The following is a 21,560-nucleotide window of genomic DNA, read 5'->3' on the forward strand; positions in this document are numbered from 1 at the left end:
CCTGTATTTATCTGTCTCTGGGTTTGGGTATTATAACATGAATTGCCCTGTATTTTATGCTGCTGTGAGTTCTGGGGTATTATACATGGAATTGGCCCTGTATTTATCCTGCTGTGGGTTCTGGGGTATTATACATGGAATGGGCACTGTATTTATCTGCTGTGTTTTCTGGGATATTAATAACCAGGTAGGTGGAATAACTACCTATAAATTCCTCTTGTCTGTGACTCTCTCCACAGCCAATGACTCCCTTAATAGCAGAGGCCTGGCTCTGCCCTGCCCATTTCTCCACCCAGTCTGCCCATTCCCTGCCCTGTTATATCATCACCCACCTTGAATGACATCATTGTCCCACCCCAAACCTGAAGGGCAGTATCCTCTGCAGAAAAAGGTGGCAGCTCTAGGTGTTTTACATGGAAATTGCCCCATATTTATCATGCCATGTGTTTCGGAGGCATTATACATGGAACAGGCACCATTCATCCTCCAACGTGATCTGGGACGTATTTACATAAACTTGGCACCACATTTATCCTGCCATGCATTTCAGGGTTATTATTAATTCAATGACGTATGTTCTAAGGTGCAACTGTTTGATTAAACTGCTATGTGGTACTGGCCATTATATATGAAATTGCCACTTTTATCCTGCCATGTTTACTGTGCCATAGAAAGCCTCCTCAAACATAAAACTCGCCCTACCATATGATTCGAATATCTAAAGGGTCAGACCAGCCTATAGCCAATCAGTCAATATTTAAAAAAACATCCAGGACAAGAAGTGCAATAAAATAGATTGTAGTACATTTGCTTCTATAGGAAACCAAATCCATGTCTCCATTGTGGTTATTTACAGTAGTCACTCCCTGAAAAATTAGATTCCAGCAACCATGTTTAATGAGGGTAAATATATTTATTTCAATAAATGTAATTTAAGTAAAATCTTTTGTACAGAAGAGAGCAGTTAAATGAAAAAGAGACATTTCACAGTTTAGATCATGTATTAAAGGAGAAGGAAACCCTCTATGAGCCGCTTTCTCATGTGAAAGGCACGAAGGCTTATTATTGGACTTCAGAATGGTGCGTGGGTGCTATGGCCTTATCTGATTTCTAACACCCAGTAGTGTAAATGTCACAAAGGAGTGATGAATAAAGAAGAATCATATGAATAAATTAATCCTGTAATGTATATCACCTACCAAAAATTAATCTCAAGATGAACTTCCCCTTTAATTGTCATTGTTCTTAGGGCACCCATATTTAGAGCTGTAGTCAGGCATCAGTGAGGCCTAGAGTTTTGCTCTACAAATAATGGTGCTGATTGAGATTAAAGATGAGAAGACGAGAAGGTAGAGGAAAGAAAATAGTTATCTCCTGAGAAGAGGTCAACTGGCGTTATTGGTCGGAATGGGCATTGTGTTCATGGGCATTGTGTTCATAAACCTACTTAGACACACACATGCCTCAACTAATCATGACACCGGCCAATAACAGGTACAGTTGGTGAGGTTCTTAGAGCCAAGGCCACTTGAACTTGTATGATAGCTTTGGCTTCTCTTGCTTGTCTTCTGTTGGTGACTCTCCTTGAGCTCCAGATGAGGTCTTGTCATCAGTGGTTTGCTGTACAGATGTTTCCTGGGAGGACTCAAAATACCTATATTCAGAGGTCTGGAAAAATTCACGACATGGGGTTTGGAGTGAATATTCATAAAATGGGCTTGATGGCCTCGCTGGAGGTTGTTGTTGCTTTAAGACATCTTTTGGCAACAAGCAACTTCCTGAAGCCTGTTTGTCATCAGGTCTCTCCACCTGTTGCAGCCACAATGTGGATTCCATTGTTGCTGCCGGGAAATAGCTAGGAGAACCTGGTATGTCATGCTCCTGATGCTCATCATCTTCTTCTTCATAAGGATCATCCTCTACAGCCAACTGGAAATGGGAATCCCAGGTACTGTGTGATGGAGAACTTCCTTTCTTGTGATGAGAAATATGAATTTTAGTGTGTTGCTCCGTTTTCATTGAGTTATCTTCTCTGTGGGTTATAACCTGTCCATGGTACTGGGTAAATTGTGTTTCAAAGTATGTATAGTGCATTTCTGGATCACTTGAATAGGGTTCATGGGGATGTTCTGCTAAGGAAAAAGCACCGAGTTGTTGTTTACCAACTACTGAAAATGGGCATTGTGAATGAGATGAAAGTTCTTCTGTTGACTGTTTCTCAGGTCTGTCTTGTTTTAGTGTGTGATCCTCTTTCTCAGTGGTATCTTGTTTAGTGGTTTTATCCTTTTTCTGAGTATCTTGCTTTGTGTTTTGATCTTTTTTCTCTTTTGTGGATTCATCTTGTTTATTTGAGGGATCTTGTTTTATTTTGGAGTCAATTTTCTGTGCTTGGTCATCTTTATGGGGATGATCCTCTTTGACTGGTGGAGCCGGTTTCATTTTGGGGTCTGCTTTCTGTGATTTATCATCTCTATGGGGAGGCTCCTCTTTGGCTGGTGGAGACGAATGCATTTTGGGGTCTGCTTTCTGAGATTCATCATCTTTATGGGGAGTCTCTGCTTTTGCTGGTGAAGCTGGTTTCATTTTGGGGTCTGTTTGCTGTGATTGGTCATCTTTATGGGGTGTATCTTCTTTTACTGCAGGAGCTGGTTTTGTTTTGGAGTCTGGTTTCTGTGCTTGTTGATCTTTATGGGGAGGCTCCTCTTTTTTTGGTTGTGCTGGTTTTGTTTTGGAATCTGATTTCTGTGGTTGGTCATCTTTATGTGGAGGCTCCTCTTTGGCTGGCGGAGCTGGTTTTGTTTTAGGGTCTGCTTTCTGTGGTTGATCATCTTTATGGGGGGGACTCTCTTTGGCTGGTTGAGCTGGTTGGTCATCTTTATGTGGAGGATCGACTGGTGGAACAGGTTTCACTTTGGAGTCTGTTTTCTGAGGTTTGTCATCTTTATGGGGAGGCTCCTCTTTGTGTGGTGGAGCTGGTGTCGTTTTTGTGTCTGATTTCTGTACTTGGTCATCTTTATGGGAAGGTTCCTCTTTGACTGGTGGAGCTGGTTTTGTTTTAGGGTCTGTTTTCTGTGGTTGGTCAGCTTTATGTGGAGGATCGACTTTGACTGGTGGAACAGGTTTCACTTTGGAGTCTGTTTTCTGAGGTTGGTCATCTTTATGGGGAGGTTCCTCTTTGACTGGTGGAGCTGGTTTTGTTTTAGGGACTTTCTGAGGCTGTTCATCTTTATGGAGGGGATCCTCTTTGGCTGATGGAGCCAGATTCATGTTGGGGTCTGTTTTCTGTGCCTGGTCATCTTTATGTGGAGGATCGACTTTGACTGGTGGAGCGGGTTTTGTTGTGGAGTCTGTTTTCTGGGGTTGGTCATCTTTATGGGGAGGTTCCTCTTTGACTGGTGGAGCTGATTTTGTTTTAGGGTCTGTTTTCTGTGGTTGGTCATCTTTATGTGGAGGATCGACTGGTGGAACAGGTTGCACTTTCTGAGGTTGGTCCTTTTTATTGGGAGGCTCCTCTTTCTGTGATGAAGCTGGTATAGTTTTTGTGTCTGATTTCTGTACTTGGTCATCTTTATAGGGAGGTTCCTCTTTGACTGGCGGAGCTGGTTTTGTTTTAGGGACTGTTTTCTGTGACTGGTCATCTTTATGTGAAGGATCGACTTTGACTGGCGGAGCTGGTTCTGTTTTAGGGTCTGTTTTCTGTGGTTGGTCACCTTTATGTGGAGGATCGATTGATGGAACAGGTTTCACTTTCTGAGGTTGGTCATCTTTATGAGGAGGCTCCTCTTTGTGTGGTGAAGCTGGTGTCTTTCTTGTGTCTGATTTCTGAACTTGGTCATCTTTATGGGGAGGTTCCTCTTTGACTGACGGAGCTGGTTTTGTTTTAGGGTCTGTTTTCTGTGGTTGGTCATCTTTATGGGGGGGATCCTCTTTGGGTGGTGGAGCTGGTTTCACTTTGGAGTCTGGTTTCTGTGCTTGTTGATCTTTATGGGGAGGCTCCTCTTTTTTTGGTTGTGCTGGTTTTGGTTTGGAGTCTGATTTCTGTACTTGGTCATCTTTATGGGGAGGAGCCTCTTTGACTGTCGGAGCTGGTTTTGTTTTAGGGTCTGTTTTCTGTGGTCGGTCATCTTTATGGGGGGGTCCCTCTTTGACTGGCGGAGCTGGTTTTGTTTTAGGGTCTGTTTTCTGTGGCTGCTCATCTTTATGAGGGGGATCCTCTTTGGCTGGTTTCATTTTGGGGTCTGTTTTCTGTGCCTGGTCATCTTTATGTGGAGGATCGACTTTGACTGGTGGAGCGGCTTTTGTTGTGGAGTCTGTTTTCTGGGGTTGGTCATCTTTATGGGGGGGATCCTCTTTGGCTGATGGAGTCGGTTTCATTTTGGGGTCTGTTTTCTGTGCCTGGTCATCTTTATGTGAAGGATCGACTTTGACTGGCGGAGCCGGTTTTGTTTTAGGGTCTGTTTTCTGTGGTTGGTCATCTTTATGGGGGGGATCCTCTTTCTGTGGTGAAGTTGATGTAGTTTTTGTGTCTGATTTCTGAACTTGGTCATCTTTATGGGGAGGTTCCTCTTTGACTGACGGAGCTGGTTTTGTTTTAGGGTCTGTTTTCTGTGGTTGGTCATGTTTATGGGGGGGATCCTCTTTGGGTGGTGGGGCTGGTTTAATTTTGGGGTCTGTTTTCTGTGCCTGGTCATCTTTATGGGGAGGTTCCTCTTTTTTTGTTTGTGTTGGTTTTGGTTTGGAGTCTAATTTCTGTACTTGGTCATCTTTATGGGGAGGTTCCTCTTTGACTGGGGGAGCTGGTTTTGTTTTAGGGTCTGTTTTCTGTGGCTGGTCATCTTTATGGGGGGGATCCTCTTTGGTTGGATGAGCTGGTTTCATTTTAGGGTCTGTTTTCTGTGCCTGGTCATCTTCATGTGGAGGATCGACTTTGACTGGTGGAGCGGGTTTTGTTTTGGAGTCTGTTTTCTGGGGTTGGTCATCTTTATGGGGAGGTTTCTCTTTGACTGGCGGAGCTGGTTTTGTTTTAGGGTCTGTTTTCTGTGGTTGGTCATCTTTATGTGGAGTTTCCTCTTGTTTTGGTTGTGCTGGTTTTGGTTTGGAGTGTGATTTCTGTACTTGGTCATCCTTATGGGGAGGTTCCTCTTTGACTGGCGGAGCTGGTTTTGTTTTAGGGTCTGTTTTCTGTGGTTGGTCATCTTTATGGGGGGGATCCTCTTTGGGTAGTGGAGCTGGTTTCATTTTGGTGTCTGTTTTCTGTGCCTGGTCATCTTTATGAGGAGGTTCCTCTTTTTTTGGTTGTGCTGGTTTTGTGTTTGAGTCTGATTTCTGTGGTTGGTTATCTTTATGGGGAGGCTCCTCTTTGGCTGGCGGAGCTGGTTTTGTTTTAGGGTCTGTTTTCTGTGGCTGGTCATCTTTATGGGGGGGATCCTCTTTGGCTGGTGGAGACGGCTTCATTTTGGTGTCTGTTTTCTGTGCCTGGTCATCTTCATGTTGAGGATCGACTTTGACTGGTGGAGCGGGTTTTGTTGTGGAGTCTGTTTTATGGGGTTGGTCATCTTTATGGGGAGGTTCCTCTTTGTGTTGTGGAGCTGGTGTAGTTTTTGTGTCTGATTTCTGTACTTGGTCATCTTTATGGGGAGGTTCCTCTTTGACTGGCAGAGCTGGTTTTGTCTTAGGGTCTGTTTTCTGTGGTTGGTCATCTTTATGGGGGGGATCTTGTTTGGGTGGTGGAGCTGGTTTTTGTTTGGAGTCTGATTTCTGTACTTGGTCATCTTTACGGGGAGTTTCCTCTTTCACTGGCACAGCTGGTTTTGTTTTAGGGTCTGTTTTCTGTGGTTGGTCATCTTTATATGGAGGATCGACTTTGACTGGTTGAACAGGTTTCACTTTGGAATCAGATTTCTGTGGTTGGTCATCATTATGGGGAGGCTCCTCTTTGTGTGGTGGAGCTGGTGTCGTTTTTGTGTCTGATTTCTGTACTTGGTCATCTTTGTGGGGAGGACCCTCTTTGACTGGCGGAGCTGGTTTTGTTTTAGGGTCTGTTTTCTGTGGCTGGTCATCTTTATGAGGGGGATCCTCTTTGGCTGATGGAGCTGGTTTCATTTTGGGGTCTGTTTTCTGTGCCTGGTCATCTTTATGTGGAGGATTGACTTTGAATGGTGGAGCGGGTTTTGTTGTGGAGTCTGTTTTCTGGGGTTGGTCAGCTTTATTGGGGGGATCCTCTTTGGCTGATGGAGCCGGTTTCATTTTGGGGTCTGTTTTCTGTGACTGGTCATCTTTATGTGAAGGATTGACTTTGACTGGTGTAACAGGTTTCTCTTTGGAATCAGTTTTCTGTGGATGGTCATCGTTATAGGGAGGCTCCTCTTTGTGTGGTGGAGCTGGTGTCGTTTTTGTGTCTGATTTCTGTACTTGGTCATCTTTATGGGGAGGTACCTCTTTGACTGGCAGAGCTGGTTTTGTTTTAGGGTCTGTTTTCTGCGGTTGGTCATCTTTATGTGGTGGTTTCTCTGTTTTTGGTTGTGCTGGTTTTGTTTTGGAGTCTGATTTTTGTGGTTGGTCATCTTTACGGGGAGACTCCTCTTTGACTGGTGGAGCTGGTTTTGTTTTAGGATCTGCTTTCTGTGGTTGATCATCTTTTTGGGGGAGGTCCACTTTGGCTGGTTGAGCTGGTTTTGTTTTAGGGTCTGTTTTCTGTGGTTGTTCATCTTTATGTGGAGGATCAACTTTGACTGGCGGAGCTGGTTTTGACTTAGGGTCTGTTTTCTGTGGATGGTCATCTTTATGGGGAGGTTCCTCTTTGGGAGGTGGAGTTGGTTTCTTTTTGGGGTCTGTTTTCTGTGCCTGGTCTTCTTTATGTGGAGGATCGACTTTGCCTGGAGGAACAGGTTTTGCTTTGGAGTCTGTTTTCTGAGGTTGGTCATCTTTATGGGGAGGCTCCTCTTTGTGTGGTGGAGCTGGTGTCATTTTTGTGTCTGATTTCTGTACTTGGTCATCTTTATGGGGAGTCTTCTCTTTTGCCGGTGGAGCCGGTTTCATTTTGGGGTCTGTTTTCTGTGCCTGGTCATCTTTATGTGGAGGATTTACTTTGACTGGTGGAACAGGTTTTGCTTTGGAGTCTGTTTTCTGGGGCTGGTCATCTTTATTGGGAGGTTCCTCTTTGACTGGCAGAGCTGGTTTTGTCTTAGGGTCTGTTTTCTGTGGTTGGTCATCTTTATGGGGGGGATCTTGTTTGGGTGGTGGAGCTGGTTTTTGTTTGGAGTCTGATTTCTGTACTTGGTCATCTTTACGGGGAGTTTCCTCTTTCACTGGCACAGCTGGTTTTGTTTTAGGGTCTGTTTTCTGTGGTTGGTCATCTTTATATGGAGGATCGACTTTGACTGGTTGAACAGGTTTCACTTTGGAATCAGATTTCTGTGGTTGGTCATCGTTATGGGGAGGCTCCTCTTTGTGTGGTGGAGCTGGTGTCGTTTTTGTGTCTGATTTCTGTACTTGGTCATCTTTGTGGGGAGGACCCTCTTTGACTGGCGGAGCTGGTTTTGTTTTAGGGTCTGTTTTCTGTGGCTGGTCATCTTTATGAGGGGGATCCTCTTTGGCTGATGGAGCTGGTTTCATTTTGGGGTCTGTTTTCTGTGCCTGGTCATCTTTATGTGGAGGATTGACTTTGACTGGTGGAGCGGGTTTTGTTGTGGAGTCTGTTTTCTGGGGTTGGTCAGCTTTATTGGGGGGATCCTCTTTGGCTGATGGAGCCGGTTTCATTTTGGGGTCTGTTTTCTGTGACTGGTCATCTTTATGTGAAGGATTGACTTTGACTGGTGTAACAGGTTTCTCTTTGGAATCAGTTTTCTGTGGATGGTCATCGTTATAGGGAGGCTCCTCTTTGTGTGGTGGAGCTGGTGTCGTTTTTGTGTCTGATTTCTGTACTTGGTCATCTTTATGGGGAGGTACCTCTTTGACTGGCAGAGCTGGTTTTGTTTTAGGGTCTGTTTTCTGTGGTTGGTCATCTTTATGTGGTGGTTTCTCTGTTTTTGGTTGTGCTGGTTTTGTTTTGGAGTCTGATTTTTGTGGTTGGTCATCTTTACGGGGAGACTCCTCTTTGACTGGTGGAGCTGGTTTTGTTTTAGGATCTGCTTTCTGTGGTTGATCATCTTTTTGGGGGAGGTCCACTTTGGCTGGTTGAGCTGGTTTTGTTTTAGGGTCTGTTTTCTGTGGTTGTTCATCTTTATGTGGAGGATCAACTTTGACTGGCGGAGCTGGTTTTGACTTAGGGTCTGTTTTCTGTGGATGGTCATCTTTATGGGAAGGTTCCTCTTTGGGAGGTGGAGTTGGTTTCTTTTTGGGGTCTGTTTTCTGTGCCTGGTCTTCTTTATGTGGAGGATCGACTTTGCCTGGAGGAACAGGTTTTGCTTTGGAGTCTGTTTTCTGAGGTTGGTCATCTTTATGGGGAGGCTCCTCTTTGTGTGGTGGAGCTGGTGTCATTTTTGTGTCTGATTTCTGTACTTGGTCATCTTTATGGGGAGTCTTCTCTTTTGCCGGTGGAGCCGGTTTCATTTTGGGGTCTGTTTTCTGTGCCTGGTCATCTTTATGTGGAGGATTTACTTTGACTGGTGGAACAGGTTTTGCTTTGGAGTCTGTTTTCTGGGGCTGGTCATCTTTATGGGGAGGCTCCTCTTTGTGTGGTGAAGCTGGTTTTGTTTTTGTGTCTGATTTCTGTGATTGGTCATCTTTATGGGGAGGATCGACTTTGAATGATGGAACAGGTTTCACTTTGGAGTCTGTTTTCTGAGGTTGGTCATCTTTATGGGGAGGCTCCTCTTTGTGTGGTGGAGCTGGTTTTGTTTTTGTGTCTGGTTTCTGTACTTGGTCATCTTTATGGGGAGGTACTTCTTTGATTGGCGGAGCTGGTTTTGTTTTAGGGTCTGTTTTCTGTGGATGGTCATCTTTATGTGGAGGATTGACTTTGACTGGTGGAGCGGGTTTTGTTTTGCACTCTGATTTCTGTACTTGGTCATCTTTATGGGGAGGTTCCTCTTTGACTGGCAGAGCTGGTTTTGTTTTAGGGTCTGTTTTCTGTGGTTGGTCATCTTTATGGGGGGGATCCTCTTTGGGTGGTGGAGCCGGTTTCATTTTGGGGTCTGTTTTCTGTGCCTGGTCATCTTTATGTGGATGATCAACTTTGACTGGTTGAGCCGGTTTCATTTTGGGGTCTGTTTTCTGGGGTTGGTCATCTTTTTGGGGAGGCTCCTCTTTGAGTGGTGGAGCTGGTTTTGTTTTTGTGTCTGATTTCTGTACTTGGTCATGGGTAGGCTCCTCTTTGGCTGGAGTAGCTGGTTTTGTTTTAGGGTCTGTTTTCTGTGGTTGTTCATCTTTATGGGGGGGATCCTCTTTGGGTGGTAGAGCCGGTTTCATTTTGGGGTCTGTTTTCTGTGCCTGGTCATCTTTATGTGGATGATCAACTTTGACTGGTTGAGCCGGTTTTATTTTGGGGTCTGTTTTCTGGGGTTGGTCATCTTTTTGGGGAGGCTCCTCTTTGGGTGGTGGAGCTGGTGTTGTTTTTGTTTCTGATTTTTGTACTTGGTCATCTTCATTGGGAGGTTCTTCTTTGACTGGCGGAGCTGGTTTTGTTTTAGGGTCTGTTTTCTGTGGATGGTCATCTTTATGGGGAGGTGGAGTGGGTTTCTTTTTGGGGTCTGTTTTCTGTGCCTGGTCATCTTTATGTGGATGTTCGAGTTTGCCTGGTGGAACAGGTTTTGCTTTGGAGTCTGTTTTCTGGGGTTGGTCATCTTTATGGGGAGAATCGACTTTGAATGGTGGAACAGGTTTTCCTTTGGAGTCTGTTTTCTGGGGTTGGTCATCTTTATGGGGAGGTTCCTCTTTGACTGGTGAAGCTGGTTTTGCTTTGGAGTCTGCTTTCTGTGGTGTTTCATCTTTATGGGGAGGTTCCTCTTTGGCTGGTGGAGCTGGTTTTGTTTTAGGGTCTGTTTTCTGTTGGTCAACTTTATGGGGGGGATCCTCTTTGGCTGGTTGAGCTGGTTTCATTTTAGTGTCTGTTTTCTGTGCCTGGTCATCTTTATGTTGAGGATCGACTTTGACTGGTGAAACAGTTTTTCCTTTGGAGTCTGTTTTCTGGGGTTGGTCATCTTTATGGGGAGGATTGACTTTGACTGGTGAAGCTGGTTTTGTTTTGGAGTCTGATTTCTGTGGTTTGTCATCTTTATGGGGAGGATTGACTTTGACTCGGGGAGTGGGTTTTGTATTGGTGTCTGTTTTCTGGGGTTGCTCATCTTTAAGGGGAGGCTCCTCTTTGGGTGGTGGAGTTGGTTTTTGGTCTTTATTCTCTGCTTGTTTATCCTTGTGGTGACGCTTGTCTTTTGGTGTTTGAGCTGGTATTGTTTTAGGATCTGTTTTCTGTTTTTGGTCATCTTTATGGGGGGGTTCCTCTGGTGCAGTCGGTTTCATTTCGGGGTCTGTTTTCTGTGCCTGGTCATCTTTATGGGGAGGATTGACTTTGACTCGGGGAGTGGGTTTTGTATTGGTGTCTGTTTTCTGGGGTTGCTCATCTTTAAGGGGAGGCTCCTCTTTGGGTGGTGGGGCTGGTTTTGTTTTGGTTTCTGATTTCTGTGGTTTGTCATCTTTATGGGGAGGCTCCTCTGTGACTGGTGGAGCTGGTTTTGTTTTGGGGTCTGTTTTCTTTGGTTGGTTGTCTTTATGGTGACACTCCTCTTTTGGTGGAAGAGCTGGTTTTTTTTTAGAGTCTGTTTTCTCTGCTTGTTTATCCTTATGGTGAGGTTCATCTTTCTGGGGTTGATCACCTGTATGGCGAGGTTCCTCTTTGACTGATGGAGCTGGTTTCATTTTGGGGTCTGTTTTCTGTGCTTTGTCGTCTTTATGGGGAGGATCGACTTTGAATGGTGGAGCTGGTTCCATTTTAGGGTCTGTTTTCTTTGGTTGGTCATCTTCATTGTGAGGCTCCTCTTTGGGTCGTGGAGCTGGTTTTGTTTTGACGCATGGAGACTGATCTTTATTGAATTTCAAAGCACCAAAATAGGCAATTATTACATTTTCAAGAATGTCCACATACTCTTTAAAATCCACATTCTTCTGAGTTTTGGTGTCTAAGGATTGTAGAATTGTCTCAATTGTTTTGGGGTCATTGGCAGTCTAAGAAAAAAGGAAAATATGAATGTAATACTGTGCATTGATACATTCAAATGTATAATAGGGCAATCAAATCCAAGTTGTAGAAAGAAATGGTATAATTGGTTTGTTACTTATATTTTGAGTTGAAGTAGAAACTGAACTCATCATGCCTTTAATATTATTTTATACATTGCAGGAGGCATGTGTACAGTTTACCCAGTACAGTATTAGTTTTGTTTTCTTTAGTTATTTACCTTTTTGGCCTGCCTCACTTTGGCATTATAAAAAGTTCAAAATTGCTTTATTAGTCCTCTAAGCTTAAAAAACAGAGAACACTCCGCATATCGCAGCTGGAGCGTCAGCTGGTACATTGGGAGAAGTCCTATAGTCATACTCCTACCAGACTGATCAGACTAAAAATATCCCAGACACGTAGAGACCTTAAAACCCTACTTTTAGCTGACACGGAAAAGGCCCTCCGATGGCTCAAACAGAGATACTACGAGAGTGGAGATAAGGCTCACACTTTATTAGCCAAGAAATTGCGGGAACAACTGGCCCAGACGGCTATCTCATCGATAGATACAGGAGATAACCAGCTAGTATATTCTCCTGAGGCCATAGCTGAGACGTTTAGTAATTATTATTCCAAATTGTACAACATAGGTACCCGTCCTTCTGTGTCAGGGAGGCCCGTGGATCAGCTAAGAGAGGCGTTTTTGAGGGATAATGTTAAAACTCGGCTCTCCCAATCTGATTTAGAGACTCTCAATGCTCCCATATCTGCGGAGGAGATTGCAGCTACCATAAAAGCCTTTCCCTCAATGAAGGCCCCAGGCCCAGATGGCTTTACGTATGCATATTATAAGGCGTTTCATGGTGTCCTTCTTCCTTACCTGACCCAACTCTTTAACTCCTTTCTCACTGGTTCTCCTATTCCACCGACAATGCTGACCTCGTATATTACCTTACTGCTTAAAGAGGGAAAGGACCCCAACCAGTGTGGCAGCTACCGCCCCATTGCTCTACTGAATTCGGACCTTAAATTATTTACGAAAATTTTGGCCAATAGACTTGCCCCCTTAATGCCTGGACTTGTCCACCCTGATCAAGTTGGGTTCATTCAGGGCAGACAGCAGGTGACAACACCCGTAGAGCTATTGATGTAATTGATCTTATTAATAGAGCCCAAATCCCAGCGGTCGTCCTTAGTTTGGACGCCGAAAAAGCGTTTGACCGCTTGGATTGGGGCTTTTTGTTCGATCTGCTACATACCATGGGGTTCGATGGCCCATTCCTGACGGCAATAAAGGCTCTTTACTCCATACCTACGGCGACCCTTAAATTACCTGGGGCTCCTAGCCAATCTATCTCTATCTCAAATGGTACCAGGCAGGGTTGCCCACTCTCTCCCCTTCTTTATGCCCTTAGTATCGAGCCGCTGGCTACAGCTGTACGGGAACATCCTGACATCACGGGTCCGCGGCTGGGGGATAGTGAGTTCCGGGTGGCCCTGTTTCGCAGATGATGTCATTCTAACCATTACCAACCCCATAATCTCTCTCCCAAATCTGCACAAATTGCTTACTCTATACGGCACCTATTCGGGTTATAAGCTGAATCTCCAGAAATCAGAGGCCTTAGCTTTGAATACTCCCTCCCATGTGAGGGAACTGTTGAAAGCCAACTTTAAAATATAAATGGAGGGAACATTCGCTCCGTTATCTTGGGTACAGTTGACGGCCTCCTATTCTCAACTATTTAAATACAACTATACCCCCCTTCTGCAATCCATTTCTTCCGCTCCTGGAAAAATGGGGCACTTACACGATATCCTGGCTGGGTAGGATATCAGCTGTTAAGATGTCTATCCTGCCTAAACTGTTATACCTTTTTGAGACCCTCCCTGTGACGGTGCCTAATGCTGTCCTGCAGAATATTCAAACCATGTTTTTAAGTTCATTTGGGCGAAGTCGAGACACAGAGTCTCCAGAAAGGTAATGTCTATGAATAGATCTCAGGGGGGATTGGCAGTACCCAATATCCGCAGATACTACGAAGCGGCACAACTTAGACAGGTGTTAGGCTGGACCACATATCACCCTACCTCTAGATGGGCACTCATTGAATCGCTTTCTCTGGCTCCTATTCACCCGAATGCTCTTCTGTGGCAGACCCCTAAACCGGTGAAGTTACCTCCCAATGTTTTGCAGGCAACTAAATTCACTATTAGACTCTGGGAACATTGCTCCAAGAAATCTCCCTTGACCAATTTCCCGTCCCCTATGCAATCCGTTCTGGCTAATCCTCGCTTTATCCCGGGGATGTCTCCCGCCTTCCAGAACCGTTGGGGTTCCAAGGGCCTCTTTAGAATATATGATTTTCTCAAGCCATTGGAGAATAGAGTCCACTCGTTCGCAGAACTTCAAGAGAAGTATCAAATCCCCCAGACCTGGTGTTATGACTTTTTGCAAATTCTACATTTCATTAAGGGGGTGTTTCCAAGGGCGTCCTCCATCTCGGCTCACTGACGTTCTTTGAAAGGACGTGTCTCCGGGGTCTGCCACAGAAAGCGTTGATCTCGACTATTTATTCTGTACTTAACACTGTATTAGAGGAACCGTTTCCTAAACACAGGTATATGCTACAATGGGAAAGAGAGCTCTCCACCACTTACACCTTGGAACAATGGCAGGACATATGGGAGAATGCCAGGAGAAGTGTCACTTGTGTAAGACAGAAAGAGAGCGTTTACAAGGCTATCTTCCATTGGTACTATACCCCGGTGAAATTAAGCAAAATGTAATCCAACTACCTCAGCGCTGTGCTGGAGGGCTTGTGGACAGGAGGGCTCTCTCTCCCATATATTGTGGTCCTGTCCGAGACTATCTGCATTTTGGAAAGCGGTTAGGGATCTGGTGACGAAACTCTTTTTCTATGAGATCCCAATTCAGGCCTCTAATGCAAATACTAGGCCTACCACATGTAGGCACTCCCCCCCAGAACAGAAGCTTCTGAATTTCATTTACACTGCGGCCAGATTGTCTATTACTTCCAATTGGAAGTCTTCTCGTGCCCATCCATAGGCGAGACAATTTCCCGTATCAGGGATATGAAATTAATGAAGAAATGACGGCCAAACATCGCGGATCCTTGCCTAAGCATGACGCTGTTTGGTCGAAATGGGTCTATTATGTATCTCAAACGCGTATGGTGGAAGGGGGGGGAATGAGAATAAGGATGTTGATAATTGTATTGCTGATGATTGTCTATTGCAGGCCTCTTGCATCTCTATTGCTTCATTGACCTATACTTCAAGCCCTCTGGTCGTTCAATGTTTTCCCAACCATCTCTGTAACTCTGTACGTTTACTCTGACATCCATGTTAACTCCCACACTCCTTCTTTTTTACCAACTGAGAACTTTGTGAAAACGATATACATGACTTTTTTTTCCTGTTCTGTCTGTACCTTGTGCTTTTATTATGCTTGGAAACTTAAATGCTAAACCAAATAAAATTTAAGTTACAAAAAAAAAAAAAATTGCTTTATTAGGACATAGCAAAAAGCCCAACAAGTTTCGTGTCCTATGGGGCATTTATTCAAAGGCTAAAGGACACCCATCATTTGAAAGGGGTTGTAACTAAAATCAAATACATGCTATACGGAGAAGAAATATTATTTGGCCAGTGGTGAGCTATTATAGTATTAAGAATAATATATAGTAATATATAATAGTACATAGCATCATAAGTCAACCCATTGGGGTATTTTTCTTCAAATCGAGGAGGCATACTAGTTCAGGAGACACATTGGTACAAAATATCTATATATATATATGTGTGTATAAATGTGCATGTCTGTAGACAATTCTAGCAGCCGATATGATTATGGTGTCGGCCATAAATCATAATACATTTACCCATTTGAGTCTTTTTTTCAGGGAAATGTCATTCATTATAAAGAAAACAACAGGGTCAGCTGGAAAACCCAAGGAAACACAGTGAAATAATGTTTATTATTGAGTCTGTATAATAGCACCGCTTAGCTGAAAACTTCCAAATATTTATCCCTTTGTGCCGAGTCAGTGGGGGAAGCAGTTACACCCAACGTACATCTCAGCCCTGGGCCCCAGGCAACACCATTTATCCCTCTGAAGACAATCTGCTCTATTATTTTGACAGAAATTGACTGAATTATTATTGTATATTTTTGGGAAAATATTCCTGTTTGTGCATTTTCATTCAGTAACTTGCAAAGAGATTTGCCCACTGGGGCTGCTATAAACCAAAGCTTAATGTGGGAATCACTTCAGGCTCAGCTCAGGGAGGTGCAATTGGGAACCACAGCCCTGTACTGGAAACTTGTCATTGCCTTGTCTTAGGTTCTCTATGTAATTACAGGTTATGTGGGCCCTGTCCATACGCAGAACTGTTGTACTATGTGGCCATGTAGTGCAAGTATTCACTAATTGCCTTAATTTAAGTCTGGTTATATTACTAATTAAGCAAGCATAAGCACATGTCCCAGCAGCGCTCCCAATAGGGGAAATCTTAATTTGCCTTCCACCCTATGTACAAAACATTCAGCTTCATATATTATAGGCACATGCTTCTCTATTATAGGCACATGCTTCATGGTCATTCTTAATCAAGTCCCGTCCACCCTATAATTATCCAGTCAGGTCTCTGCACTACTGGGTGCAACCTGGGTACTGACTCTTCAACAGGAAACTTGCCCAATCCATTTAGGTGCATCGCCCTAACCAGACTCTCTTGCTGAGGCCAACAAACAAAGGATCTTTCCTAATATCAGTGGTTCCCAAACTGAGGGACTAACCAGACTCTCTAGTGTAGCGAAGCCTTCGCAGGTGAACATATCTATATCACATAATTTATAAATCAATACTATAATCATTTTCCCATAAAAAAGGTTACAGATATATAGAAATATTGGGATAACAGTCACCCTGCTATAGTTCCAGGGGTACCCAGGGTACAAATAAGCACTCACCCCAAATCTCCCCCTAACTGACCTTCAGACTGGGCCCCCTTAGCTCATAACAAGGTTACAGATATATAGAAACATTGGGGTAACAGTCACCCTGCTATAGTTCCAGGGGTACCCAGGGTACAAATAAACACTCACCCCAAATCTCCCCCTAACTGACCTTCAGACTGGGCCCCCTTAGCTCATAACAAGGTTACAGATATATAGAAACATTGGGGTGTCACCCTGCTATAGTTCCAGGGGTACCCAGGGTACAAATAAGCACTCACCCAAAATCTCCCCCTAACTGACCTTCAGACTGGGCCCCCTTAGCTCATAACAAGGTTACAGATATATAGAAACATTGGGGTGTCACCCTGCTATAGTTCCAGGGGTACCCAGGGTACAAATAAGCAAATAAACATCAGTGGTTCCCAAACTGAGGGTGAATCCCCCTAACCAGACTCTGGATCTATGAATGAAAGGCTAAAACTGTTATGCTGAATGCTTGGGACGTGGGGTTTTCCGGATAAAGGATCTTTCCATAATTTAGATCTTCATACCTTAAGTCTACTAAAAATGTATTTAATAAACCCAATAGGCTGGTTTTGCCTCCAATAAGGATTAATTATATCTTAGTTGGGATCAAGTACAAGTTACTGTTTTATTATTACACAGAAAAAGGAAATCATTTTTAAATATTTGGATAAAATTGAGTCTATGGGAGATGGCAATTCCGTAATTCAGAGTTTTCTGGATAAAGGATCCTGTATCAGTATTAACATTTGTGTACATCCTAGTTATGAACTAAGTTTGTTTCTGTCCAAATTTTGAGCATCAATGGGTGAAAAAGTCTGAAAACCAATGGCCAACAAGACTGAGAGGTTACTCACAGGACTTCCAGCCCATTTCTTCCTCTCATGCCCAGTGTAAGTGTGGAGTTCTGACTGTGACATAGTGAACCCTACAGAATATTCATTTTCAGACCCCATCAGTAATGGGACCCTCGTTCTCCATGATGGTTGTCCTGGAATGTAGAAGCTAGATCTAATAGCCATGCCCACTTGGTTTGCTAGAGGCACTGAGTATTACCAGGAGCTCCATGCATTCGGCCTATGATGTACCACCTATCTAATAGACCAATAAGACCATGCACAGCTTTAAATATATATATATATAAACAACACACTAGGGACTTAAACACTTCCAAATCTAGGACGAATACTGAACCGAATCCTAATTTGCATATTGCAATTTAGGGGTGGGAAATGAAAAAGTGGGGTGGACTTTTTTTACTTCCTTGTTTTGTGACTTAAAGTCACGTGATTTCCCATCCTGCCCCTAATTGGCATATGCAATTAGGGTTCTGATTCGGATTGGCCGAATCCTGGATCCCTACCAGAAAGCGAGGCAAACCCCTTTAATAAAAACCTGGATACGATGGTTCACATGATGATTATTACTATGTGTAGTAGCAATTCCGTGTGCAATTTAAAGTCTGCATTCCAGGTTCCTGCATGTACTTCTTAATGGGATTGAATTTTTGAATTCAAGACATGTTTATTAATGGGACTATAAAATTATTGAGACTCAATAATAATAAAGGGGTCTACCTTTGTTTTGGGGTTCTTTTGCAGCTTTAAAAAGCCCTGGCTTGCCCAATAAAGTGTCAACCTTGGACCCAATTATGGTGCAACTGTACCAGGGTCTCAGCTCTATCAGTAGCAGTACCTTAATAATCTCTACAAACTCTTTCTGGATCAGGTCCTTGAACTCCTCAGGGCTCAGTGTGTTGCAGGGGGAGCTCTGGCCACTGTGGCTGATGAAGACATCAATGATCCCTTGGATGGCTGCGAGAAGCTTGGCCATGGCTGATACCGACCCTGCAGGGAATAAAACATTCGGTGATTGGTGGGTTGGGAGTTGGAACACAGCCTGAAAGCAAAGCTGAAATGATGTCAGTGACTTATAGATCAGAACTTTCAGCTCAAGGACTCCTGGCGTTTGGCAGGGACACAGCATTAGCCATTAGTCACTGTTGGATGGAGGAAAATGATGGATTGAGTGAACAGTAACAAAACTCTTGTTAATATTTTATTAAATCTTTATCTTTGCATCCAAATTGGGATGATAAATGTATAGCCCTCTTCACCTAGAGCGACTATAACAAACTGCCCTTCCTATTTTGGAACCTTCCTTTGTTCCAGGCCCTCTGATGCACAACAGCACCTTCTCCAGCAAGTCTGAAGCCCAAAAGAGAGGGAGCATCAGGGTTGCCAGGTCTAATTTTCAAAACCAGTTAAGTCAGCAACAAAACCAGCCTAAAACTAGCCACAAATAACACAATATGTGCAGTAAGAAAAGTCTAAAAAAATAAATATATGTGAAAATTCACCTTTTTCGCAATATTTTCCATGAAGCAAAATGGGACAGATTTGCCTGTAATCAAGGATATAGCTACAGTGGGGGCCCAGGAGGTATAGGGGCCCCATAAGTCCCTAATACATATACAATTTCAATAGATATTGGTAAAACAGCTCAACCTCTAGGCATTTTGGTGGCCATAAGATTTTTGACCCAAAATTGTCTGAAATTGAGGAAAATCTGGTAACTCCAGACTTCTACACAAGTCAGTCCCATTGCATGCTGGGTATTGAAGTCTTACATTAAACTTGGCAGTTGGCAAAAACTACATTACCCAACATGCATTGGGAGACACAGGCTTGGCACATTAGGGCAACAAAAAACTTTGGCTGGTTTCCAAAGAACAAATCAACCAAAGGTCCAAAAAGTAGCCCAAATCCGTACCTTGACTAGTTTGTACTTTCAAAACCGGCCTGGGGTTTAAATTAGTAGCCCAATTTGGCTGGAAACCCACCAACCTGGCAACCCTAGGGGAGCATGACACCATCTCTTTTTTAAAATAGAACAGCGCCCTCTACTGGCCACTCACCAGCACAATACTTTCACATACGAAGAGGAAACAACTAGAACTGAGGAGCCCATCTAGTGACTTAAGGTGGCCATACACGGGCCGATAAAAGCTGCCGACAGACCGTGTTGGCAGCTTATTGGCCCGTGTATGGGGCCCCACGACGGGCTTCACCGATCGAGATCTGGCCGAAAGTCGGCCAGATCTCGATCGGATGGGACAGAAAATCCCGTTGGATCGCGGCCGCATCTATCCGGTCCCACGATCCGTTAGGATCCGATCCTTGGGCCCTAGGGTCCACGATCGGATCAGCCCGATATTGCCCACCGCAAGGATCTCTCCATGTATGGCCACCTTAAGTTATGCCCAAGGGACCAAGGAACCTAAAGTTTGGTAAAACCTTTACCCTCCTACAAATGGTTCTAAACCCCCCTCCCAAAACATAAAGGGCAGGTTCCTCAGGTTTCACTGTAAGGAAATACTTAACAGATCAGCACTACATGTTGCCAAGAACCTGGGGCCGTTTGGCTGCTTCTCAACTCTAATTGGCTCTGATTTCAATCTCAATGCTCTTGCTGATGGATCTAAAAGTTGAAGTTTTGGCTGATTTTTGTGATGTGGCCCTATGAAGGGTTGGTTTTTGGGTGTATTTAAATCCAATTATGGGATGGGATTTATAATCTGCTTCTGAAGGAGCCATAGAACAAATAAAGCCTGGATTCCATATTTATGTTTAGATAATAAATCTGAGTAAATCTCATGCACAGGGTCAGACTATCCCACCGGGACATCAAGACTCAGCATGTGACTTACCAGGTCAATATCTATACCTCCGACAATGGTTATTTTCCTTTTTATTTTAACGAAAGTGGAGAGGAAGAATAGTAAATAGGAGAAAAGAAAGATGCAATGGCATGAAAAAATAGAGTTAGGAAATGAAAAAGGGAGCAAGAGGGGCAATGAGTAGCAAGAGAAGAGTAGAAGACAAAACACAAAAGAGGGGGTCACACAACAGAGGGTGTAGCAACGAGAGACTGGGGAACATGAATGGAGAGAAAAGGAAAGAGCTTGAGACTGGGCCTGTGATGTGTCCCTAGCAACCATGTCCAGTCCAGCTCACAAATAGAATCCTGGGCAACAGCACCCTCTAGTGGTCCATGTATCAGGGTAGAAGGTCAATTGAATTCAGCATCTCTCAGATACAGCAGTGTCACACAGACACCCTTTATATGGTTTTGGGGGACCCAACAGGGAGAGTTAGGGATAAAGGGGAACAGAATCCACTGTGAGTATATAAATATTGTTTTTCTATTGAGAGAATTGGATCCTTCCAAATATCCTCATAACACAATTATACCTCTATAAACAGCTTTTATCCCCCCAACAAACTAAGTAGAACTTATCCTGAAAATATAGTCTCTCTGTTCTTTTAATTAAAAACAATCGTTTCTGTATATGTGAATTTAGTTATACAGGTATGGGACCTGTTATCCAAATACTCGGGACCTGGGGTTTTCTGGATAACGGATCTTTCCTCTACTTTAGTACCTTAAGTCTACTAGAAAATCATATAAACATTAAATAAACCCAATAGGCTGGTTTTGCCTCCAATAAGGATTAATTATATCTTAGTTGGGATCAAGTATAAGCTACTGTTTTATTATTACAGATATGGGACCTGTTATCCAGAATGCTCGGGACCTGGGGGTTTCCGGATAAAGGATCTTTCCATAATTTGGATCTTCATACCTTAAGTCTACTAGAAAATCATGTAAACATTCCCTTGTGTCTAGGAGCTGGCACCTTAGCAACAAGATATTGGTATAAACAGCTGTTTAAAAGCCTGGTTGGCCGCAGGACAAACTAATTGGTACAATACAAAAAATACATTGTGATTTAAAAGTGGCACATTAATGTTATCCGCTGTCTAACTTCCCCTTTAATTGCATGCGGTTGATGTTACTAGGAAGAGGTTGGTACTTTACCTGCAGTAGTGCTGTGGCTCAATATCCCCTGGCAGAATGGAGCTGAGCTGATGGAGACAGAGGAATATGAGTGATATGCGGCTGTGCACCCAAAACAGATACATCAGGTAGGTGAGGAGGTGCCCTTTATACATTCACATCCCAACATACAGGTGACACCCTAGAGGCCCACACCCATCATGGTCCCTGATGCTGTGAACAATTAGTTAGTAATTGGCAGTACATACCTGTCTCATGTCTCTCTGTATTAGTCAATACTGGAATATCGTGGGCTTATTTCATGGCATTTGCACTGGCCATTGGCATATTTCACGGCTCACCTTCACTTATAGGCTTACTCTGTAGAATTGGGGTGCAAAATGGCACTTACAAGTATAGCAACTCAACTGTGTGTCCTTTTACCCATGTTATTTTATAACACTTGACCCTTACCAAAGGCTCTGAGAACAAGGTGGAACTAGTTAAAAGGGCAGTCTAGTGGTCCAGTCCAGCAAACCCAGATAAAGTGATTCCCAT

The 21,560-nt window shown here is 43.7% G+C and overlaps 1 protein-coding gene across 1 annotated transcript; it reads right to left on the minus strand.

Annotated features, from left to right (window-relative positions):
• Positions 1 to 893: 893 nt before the first annotated feature.
• LOC121397361 (titin-like) lies at positions 894 to 21,125 on the minus strand. The gene is made up of 3 exons (XM_041574007.1): positions 21,045 to 21,125; positions 17,859 to 18,010; positions 894 to 11,160 (listed from the first exon to the last, which is right to left on the minus strand). The coding sequence occupies exons 2-3, from the start codon at positions 17,994 to 17,996 to the stop codon at positions 1,513 to 1,515; spliced, it is 9,786 nt and encodes a 3,261-aa protein (XP_041429941.1). The 5' UTR covers positions 17,997 to 18,010; positions 21,045 to 21,125; the 3' UTR covers positions 894 to 1,512.
• Positions 21,126 to 21,560: the final 435 nt, after the last annotated feature.

The sequence above is a fragment of the Xenopus laevis genome, chromosome 8L (assembly GCF_017654675.1).
Source record: "Xenopus laevis strain J_2021 chromosome 8L, Xenopus_laevis_v10.1, whole genome shotgun sequence".
NCBI lineage: Eukaryota > Metazoa > Chordata > Amphibia > Anura > Pipidae > Xenopus > Xenopus laevis.

Coding starts and splice junctions, on each gene's coding strand:
- LOC121397361 (XM_041574007.1), bottom strand. CDS start 17,996: ATGGCCAAGCTTCTCGCAGCCATCCAAGGGATCATTGATGTCTTCATC. Junction 11,161..17,858: donor AGTTTGTAGAGATTATTAAG/GTACTGCTACTG, acceptor CTTTTTTCTTAG/ACTGCCAATGACCCCAAAAC.